The following is an 8,965-nucleotide window of genomic DNA, read 5'->3' as shown; positions in this document are numbered from 1 at the left end:
TATCATTGTGTCGTTCTTACAACCCTTCTTATGCCAACGCACCAATTGAGCCTCCTTTATGTTGGTAAACAGACGCTTCAGACGGGGAATTATAGGAAAATACCACACCACCTTCCTTGGACCACCTTTACTTTTCTTGCCTTCATCCCCGTCACCACCGTCATTTCTATGCTTATATAGATGGGTTCCGCACACGGGGCATTGATCCAGCTCTGCATACTCCCCACGAAACAAGATAGAATCCTGCTTACATGCATGTATTTTTTCTATTTCCGGTCCTAAAGGACAAATTATCTTCTTCGCATTGTAGACGCCCTCGGGCACCAAGTTCCCCTCTGGTAGCATGTCCCTTAGCAGATCCAGCAATGCTTCAAAACTCTTGTTAGTCTAACCATGGGTTGCATTGAGCTGTAGAAGCTTTAGGTTCTCAAATATCCACGTGTACTTCTCCTTACAGTTGAGATAAAGGGGCGTCTTGGAATCCCGTACAAATTCCTAGAATTTAGCAAACTCATCATTGTTATACTCGTCGTGCCGCTCGACATCCCACACCATCTGATCCACATTCTCCACAAAATCCTTGAGATCATTATCATTCAAACCTAATATGTCCTCATCCCTGAGATCATGATCTATTTCACCGGGTGTAAGTCCTTGATCCACACTGTCGATATGGAGGGCTCGATCCATCTCTCCCTCGTTAAGGGCTTCTTCGCCATGTTTGTTCCAATATGTATAATTCTCTTTAAATCCACGCATGACCAAGTGTGCATGGATATTGTTTGGTTTCAGGAACTTCTTTTCATTCCTGCAGTCGCGACACGGACAATACGTTATCGTTTTACCACGATCTTTCAAATTCACCAAGGCAGCACTCATGAAATGCTTTACCCCGCTCAGGTACTTCGAACAAGTCCAGGTCTCGAGGTACATCCAACTTCTATCCGTTATCTACAATTAATGTAAAAACATTCATTCTTCATTAACAATGACCTTAATTTCGTGGTTAAGCATGCGATTAAAAATTTCCTACAAATACACTAGATCAGTGACATCTCGCGGTACATCGGGCAAATCTAATATCAAATGTTACATAAATACAACTCACTTGTACCAAGATTTTAGATAAACAAGCAAAACAGTCGATTACAACTCAAAGCATAACAAATCTACCAATTAGGGTTTAGAGGAGGAGAGGAAAAGGGGAGATGCGAACCTTCAAAGACCTAGCACCAATTTAAACTTCAAATCAATAAGATATTGGAGAATACTAGATGAGCTGGTGAAAATTGCGGTACATCGGGCAAATCTATGCGGGTGGTACTGTGCAGTAACTGTTCACCCGCACAGTGACTGGCCAGCTCTTAAAATAAAGTTGAGTAATAGGTGACGGGTGATAAGGTTACCCGTCACATATTAAGAATCATAAGTGATGGGTTGCATTATAACCCGTCACTTATAATTGGCCCAGGGAGACTCGTCACTTATTACTGTTGCAGGGTTACCCGTTACCTATGACCAAATCATAAGTGACGGGTTTAGTTATTACCTGTCACTTATCTTATTGGTGACAGGTAATATTATGAATCGTCACCTATTATTTGGTATCAATAACGGGTCTATAAATAGACGCGAACCAAGATGATATAAGTGATAGGTTGCGTAATGATCCGTCACTAAACTGTGTCTCCTATGTCTGTTTTTTACGTAGTGTCTTCACCTACATATTACTGGAAAGGCATCCATGGGAAGGCAACAGAATGAGATCATGCCCTTCAAGAATAAGGAAGCACATCAGGTATACTTCTCCATGCGCCGCCAAGGCCTGTTTAAGAAAGCTAGTGAACTTTCCATTCTGTGTGGTGCAATTGCTGGTAGACCGTTGTCCTTTGGCCATCTCTCCATTGAGACTGTTATTGACCACTTCCTCACTTCGGGCAGTCCTAATGGCCCTGCTTCGGGTGGTGCAAGCAATGATAGTGGTGGGGTGACAAACACTGTGCATCAGTTGAATGAGAAGTACTCAGAGTTGCAACAGTTTTTGGAGACTGAGAAGAAGAGAAAGTAGAGAGTGCAAGAGGCAGTTGAGGAGGAAATTGGTGGACGCGTGATGCAAAGGTTGAATGCCTAGGTCTGTGAATTGGGGCTACATAAGCTTCTTGAGTTCCACAAGCAGCTAGAAGCAATACATGGCGTTGTTCTGGGCAACGTCAATCAGGTGTTGCTAGAAGCAAGGCAAACACCAAGGTCACTGCCCCAACTAATTATGGACATATCTTCAGCATCGATCGCAATACCAGTTTGGTGAGCAACGGATTTATTGATGGATTTGAAGTAAATGATCCCTTGCTTAGTGGTGTCCATGGGGAGGGAATCTCTCCAACAACCAAAATTATGGTTTATTGCTACAAGTTTTAGAATAATCATTACTACAGAAATGGTTATCACTGTCGCCTAAAGAACGCTACCAGTAACGGTTTTTAAATCAACAATGATTACTCGATACTGAAGTCTATGCCTTCAGTGAAGGTTTATGAACTAGCACTGATAATGAGTTTCAGTGCCGATTCATGGTTAGCATCTGGCACTAAAAATGTTCTCAGGAGCCAAAAAAAAAAAAACAAACTGGCTCGATTTCGAGCCAGATCAGTAATTGCCACCGTCGCTGCCACCACTGTCCTGATCCGATGAGTCACTGACCGAATCGCATAATGAAACAAGAACACACAAATGCAAACATGTGATATTTCTCATACATCACAACATGTACTTGCTATTTTATTCTTTGCACAATATCATACAGATCAGCACAAACACAAAAACTGTAAAGCTAATCTATAGGAACCATAATATAAATCACTTGCAACGGAGCCATTTTGAAGTAAGCCTCTCAAATCTTGCTATAAAGGATAGAAGCACGAATTCACTTGTCCAACTCAAGAAAGAAACTAAGAAAACAAACATACATGAATCATTCTTGCTGTTTCTTACCTCCCTGAGAATGGCGCAAGACCCTGTTGATCTGGATCTAGTAGCTGTTGGGACTTGTCCTTCAGATCTACGCTCTTGGGGCTCACAACAGACTACGTGATCATCAACACCGTGGTCTTCACCATGCTGACCGTCGTGACCATTGAGCCTTCTTGCCTAACGTTGACAGCTCCTACCAGCCGCCTCCCACGCTGCTGGTTGAGGCAGTAGCCATGCTAGCTCACATCCAGTCACCAGAGTTGATGCGCTACAGCACGGGTAGGCAGGGATGGCCCCCACGGGGGCGCTTGCATGGGCAAGCTTCGGGCAGTGGCGAGGTCTTGTCGGGCTTGTCTATCTCATTGGCGCCAAACTCATGGAGGAGGTGCCAGTTGGGGCTACGGTGGGGGTAGATGCGCTATCGAAGCAGACTCAAGTGCAGTAGCCGGAGATGCCTCGAGCGGAGAAGAAGGCCGCTGTAACACCTCAGGGACGTCAAAAATCTGAGATGTCACAAAACTACGCAACCTACAACTTGCTATAAAAATAAAAAAAAATAGCAGCATCTCCTCTATAAAAATAAGCATCGCGGAAGCATTAACACAGATAAACAAGATATGCAGAATATCACAATAACAGATAAAAACATCCTAACATGAACCAAAAGGAAAATATTAAGTTTAACTTCACCACCACACTTTAAACTTCAAATGTGCAACTCTAAGGACTAAACTTTATTTATTAATACAACACAATGATAAAAAAAATTACATACATGAAGTGCAAAATGTGCTGCTACATTCCCATCCCTTCACGACATGCATCAAATACCTGGAAAGAGTAATGCATCAAATACCACAAGTTGATTAAGCATCGATTTAATACAGTTTTCTCAATACATAAGACATGTTAGGATAGTATTAACAACATTAAAGAATAACTTCAAATAAAGATCACAACCACATGTGTAACTTCATATCTACAATAACATATAAATGTTATTAATTTCCAGGAATGCATATGAATGCAATAATATGTCTTCTTTTACATCGCACCCGTCCTCGGGCAACGTACGATACATACTGGTAGAGTCGTGATCTTTACGCCATAACTTCCAATACATATACAAATACAAGTGCACATGCTAGAACTATGCTGCAATTGCATTAAAGTATACTACCAATAATACTTCAACTTCATCCTCAAGTCAAATAACAATATAGCTCACAAGAATTGTAGCAACGTAAGGATAGATATAAGTCAATGATTAAACATGCTTAAACATAAAGCATAACATAAAGTTTAGATCATAGTTAAATTGTCATGATTCTGAAATAAAGGTGTAGGTGATGAAAATAACAAGTCAAAACGGTAGCAACAACATAGCTACGTTTACTTGCCTTCTACCGACGATAATGGCCAACTTCAAGTGTGAGACGAAGAACCACCACCTAAACATAACCATAACTCAGCACCACCACTCCTCATAACATGCAAATACATAAAACAAAGCGCTCCTACGCCCGAAACCCTCAATCAAGACATATCGACCAAAAACAGCACACACGCATTAGTTTGACAGGAGCAACAGTACTTATCTTTTTCGTATCTATTTTTCTACCACAGATATAATAGCAAATGGATACATTTTTAGAAACTACAGAACAAGGGCTACAACTTTCGTTGTGACGACACAATTTTTTCATGCCTCTAAGGTCTCCTAAATGACATAGCAAAACAGCTCTAGAAACATGTCGTCAATTTCAGACAGCAGCCACCTAAACCTGTTTATCTCCAGAAATACTCAACGAAAAATTCTAAAATTTTGTGGACATGTAGATCATAACACAAGCTTCCACTTTTGTATCATTCAGATCTACATAAAACATCTCTAACAAGGACTAATCAAGTTCTGAACTTCGACAACGAAATCTGTCAACCATTAATTGCAGAAAAGTTCAGAACAGCGTAACTAGAGCTACAACCAATGAAAAATTGCATTGTTCACACCATTGGAAAGCTTAATAAATCCTCTACAACCTTCTAGCATTCTGAAAAATTGGCTCGGCAACTAAGATGCCCAAAAATAGAATAGATCCAACTTTGACAGAAATTCAACAAAGGTACAACAGTCAGATTCAGACAGCAATATCTCCTAAATCACATGGCCAAAAAAAATCTGAAATTTCACTGTTAGCTAGGTTTCGAAGTTAGCTACAACTTTCTAGTTGATCACTTCTGCAGGAAAAATCATCTAGGTCGCCGAAACATCAAGAACACGCACACTGCTCAATCTGCCTGCGCGCAGAACACTCAGTTCGACCCCAAACCACAAATTCCCCTAACCAAAACCTCTCAAACCAAGATCTACCGACCATAATCATCAACTAAAACATGAAGAACAGCAGGAGAGTTGTTACCTTAGGGCACCACAGCAAGAAAACCCCAAAATCCCTAGCTCCAAACCTCCTCTCCCCCTCTTCTCCTTGCTTTCCTTGCTGCCCTTCCCTTCCCCTTGTTCTCCTCTTCTTTGCCAAATCCCAGCTGCAGCAGCCACCTTCAGCAGGGCAGAGCAGGGAGCAGGGACGCCACCAAGGGGAGGGAGAGGGGCGGCACAAGGGAGAAGGCAAGCTAGGGCTGTCGGGTGGAGGCAAAAAAAAAACAGATCGGGTGGAGGGTCTTTGGCTGGTTGGAGGAGGAAGAGAGAAGGAAAAGAAAAAAAAGGGCGCATGGGCCTAGGGGAAGGGGTTGGGCTGACCGGTCCTAGCTCAGGTTGGCTCAGCCCACTTCCTAGTTAAAGCTTCTCTATTTTAAAAGAAATACACTGCTGCAATTTGCTTCAATTTCTTCTCTTTTCTTTCCCGGCGAGAGAGATTCAATACTAAAAAACCAGAAACGACGACTTCCAATTTCTTTCCAAAATTTTAGGGCATTACAGCCGCAAAGGGTGTGGCCACTACTAAGGTGCCCAAGATCCTGATGACGAGTTGGTAGAGGAGGTGGTGTGATCTCCTCGAGCTACGAAAGTATTGTGCTTAGCGAGGCTTATATCACTGGTAAAGCACATGCTCATGGTATAAAGAAAAAAGCTAGGTGCTGTCCAAAACAAGACGCGCGAAATTATTTTTCATGTGTAGGGTTACCCTAATACAGATTTCTAGAAGTGGTCTGACCCATAAATTATTTTTATTCTTTTCTGTACAATTTTTACAAGCCAACAATGTGAAAGCAAACACATGTTAAAACAATGGGCCAAACTATTATAACATGCTGGACAATATTTTTCCTAAAAATTATTCTTTTTTACAAGATTAATAAAACTGGATTCACAAATTTTGGACATCCCATGATTTAATAGTGAATTATACAAGATTAAATACAATTAAATCTTTAAACAAAATCCATAGCAATTTATGTCACGCCCCAAACTAAAGCTCATGGAGGTGACAACCGCCATACACTTGTGTATTTTAGTGCTCATATGTGTACAAGGCAATATGTAATGAAAATTCATGACAAGTAAAATTTTGAGATCAAGATTTATTCAAGTTTCAGGCTCACAAGGTAACATTTAAACAACAATACACTTCATCTCTGAGTTCATCAGATTATTGTAAAAGTAAAATTGAACTACTACTACTAATTTTGTTCCTCAACGCCACTCCCCATCCCTTCAAAACTTTCCTCCTCATTTGAACAATTGACAATCAAATCTACGCATATCAGTAAAGCAAGAAATGAGTATGATTACATACTCAGCAAGTGATTGTAGATTTACAAGCATACAATAATTCAGGTCTTGAAGTTCCTGCTTACCACAGGACAATTATCTTTGACAAGTTAGATATAGAGCAATTCAGTGTCAGTGTTTTAGGTAAATCTCTATAGAGAGGTGTCATGTTAAATCGTCATAACTTCCACCAATTGGTATTACCCCATCTCTGAGAAACCAACACCAGCATCCTTACTTGAGTGAGGCTTGCCCTTCTTACCCTGATATCGGCCTTGCCACATATCGCTATTTCTAGAGCTGGCTATCCCAGGCTAAGTACTACCACTTTTTTTATCCAGATTATGACGATAACATTTCAGTCGTCAGTGAGCATGTCATTTAGTTACTAGTGTTGTGGAACAAGTATCTGATATGCACATCTTGCCTTCTAGATGTTCAAGTGTTCTTCCTTGCACTCCTAGAGGTCAACACCTAAACACATTTGAATGATTATTACTATGTCTTGGTTATATTGTTTCATATAACTTACTGAAAATTGTTGCTAATGTTTACTGTGAAACATTCAGAGTTGTCACATAACTGAACATTTTAGATATTCAGAGCAGTCCTCTGTGTTACCATACACTGATGCAAGTTCAGTTCAAGTCCTAGTTATCATCATTATGTGCCTAGTTCAGTTCGAGTCCTAGTTATCATCCGATCCTCATGTGCTGAATGTCCGGTGTCAATTCATTTTCCATGTTTCTTCCCAAGTACAAGGTAATTATTTAGTCATTATTTAGTTGTTTCAGTGGCACGATCAAATATGTTTGCATCAGTCATTGTAGATTTAATCTGTACGTCTGAACTCATGTATGTAAGGCTATTCTGAACATACGTTCATGTATGTAAGGCTATTCTTTCCGGTAGCCTCCACAACAACTACGACGAACTATTCCACATCAGTTAGCATCATATACCAGGAAGTAGTAGGACTACTTTCATTCAGTTTATAGCTTCAACAATTGCAGCTACAGTATATGTGTGTTCTTACTTTGTTCAGCACTAGTAGTAGTATGTAAGCTATGAGGATGTTAGCTTTAGGTTAGTGTTAGCTTGGTACTAGAACAAAGCACATTTCGTAAGTATGAAAGCTTAACCCTTCTCTAATCAAAAGTGATCGGTGCTTGCTAGTACTAGCAGATTCATGTATGGAAGGAACTAGTACGAACAGGTAGAAATCAGAGGCAATACTCTTCTAGAGGAGATACATACCTTAGTAGCAAAATCACTTCACTTCCCCTGATTTCTCTCAGCCTCTCTCAACCTTACCGTCCTGTTGATTTGGGATTTTTTTTTTTGGGTGTGTTTTGGTGCAGACCACAATCAGAGAGGGAGGAGAATATGTAGTGTAGACTTGAACCTGGGTTGAGGTTGGTTTCTACCCCAATGGAGTTCCTAGTCTCTATCTACAAGGATGCGTGGCCATGAATTTACTATTTTTCCTTTTTTCGTGGCTCATTCTTATCTCAAATGTTTCTTATTTCTTTTGCTTCATCACAAGATGACAAGGTATATGCATGCAGAGAGCTAGAGATAGATTCTAGGATGAAATGCACTTAATATACTTTGGCTAAAGCCCCTCTTAATATTTTAATTACACAATGGTCCTTGTCTCATATTTTTTTATTAGGATCTTACAATTTACATGGGCACCAGTATTTCTATACTGTAGGGTAGGACCATACAATAGTTACAAAATTTACTTTGAAATTTTTGGACCAATATTCCATTTTCTGAGGATTATTCAATTTTATAGCCGATTAAACAATTATACGATTTCTCCATTTTCATTTTCATTTAATGCGCCAAAACTACTTTACACCGCGCTTGGTCTAGCCACTGAGATGGAGCAGCGGGACCAGGGACCATGTGCCAGGTCAACAAGCTTGACCGGCCGCGTAGCACAGTGCCGGCCATGGCTGCAGCACTGTGTTGGCCGGCTGGCGGTGAACGGCGGCGAGCATAGGCCAGCAGATGGCGGGAGCAGCATCAGCGCAATATTGCAAGTTCTCCCGGGTAGGTCTCGACCGGTGAGCCCGACGCATTTCGGCTGTTGATGAGCGGGGCAATGCGGCGGCGCACGGCGCACGCGTGTGGCCGCGCCGGCGTTGTGCTGAAGAGGATCCAGCGCACGTGAAAGCTCTAGCGGGGCACTGCGAAGCTTACCATGCACGTGGATTGGAGGGAGGAGCTGCAGAGAGGTGGCACGACGGAAGGGGT

General features: G+C 41.3%; 1 protein-coding gene and 1 long non-coding RNA gene across 2 annotated transcripts; one reads left to right on the top strand and one right to left on the bottom strand.

Moving 5' to 3' along the window:
• The first annotated feature begins 1,744 nt into the window (after window positions 1–1,744).
• Window positions 1,745–2,068, top strand: LOC133898543 (agamous-like MADS-box protein AGL62). Its single transcript, XM_062339256.1, has one exon. The coding sequence runs from the start codon at window positions 1,745–1,747 to the stop codon at window positions 2,066–2,068; it is 324 nt and encodes a 107-aa protein (XP_062195240.1).
• Window positions 2,069–3,542: 1,474 nt separating this feature from the next.
• Window positions 3,543–8,174, bottom strand: LOC133899277 (uncharacterized). The gene is made up of 2 exons (XR_009906338.1): window positions 7,958–8,174; window positions 3,543–3,801 (listed from the first exon to the last, which is right to left on the bottom strand). It is a non-coding gene; the product is annotated as an uncharacterized LOC133899277 (long non-coding RNA).
• Between the last annotated feature and the right edge of the window lie 791 nt (window positions 8,175–8,965).

This window comes from Phragmites australis, chromosome 18, assembly GCF_958298935.1.
Source record: "Phragmites australis chromosome 18, lpPhrAust1.1, whole genome shotgun sequence".
NCBI lineage: Eukaryota > Viridiplantae > Streptophyta > Magnoliopsida > Poales > Poaceae > Phragmites > Phragmites australis.
This window is presented reverse-complemented; position numbering and strand designations above follow the sequence as displayed.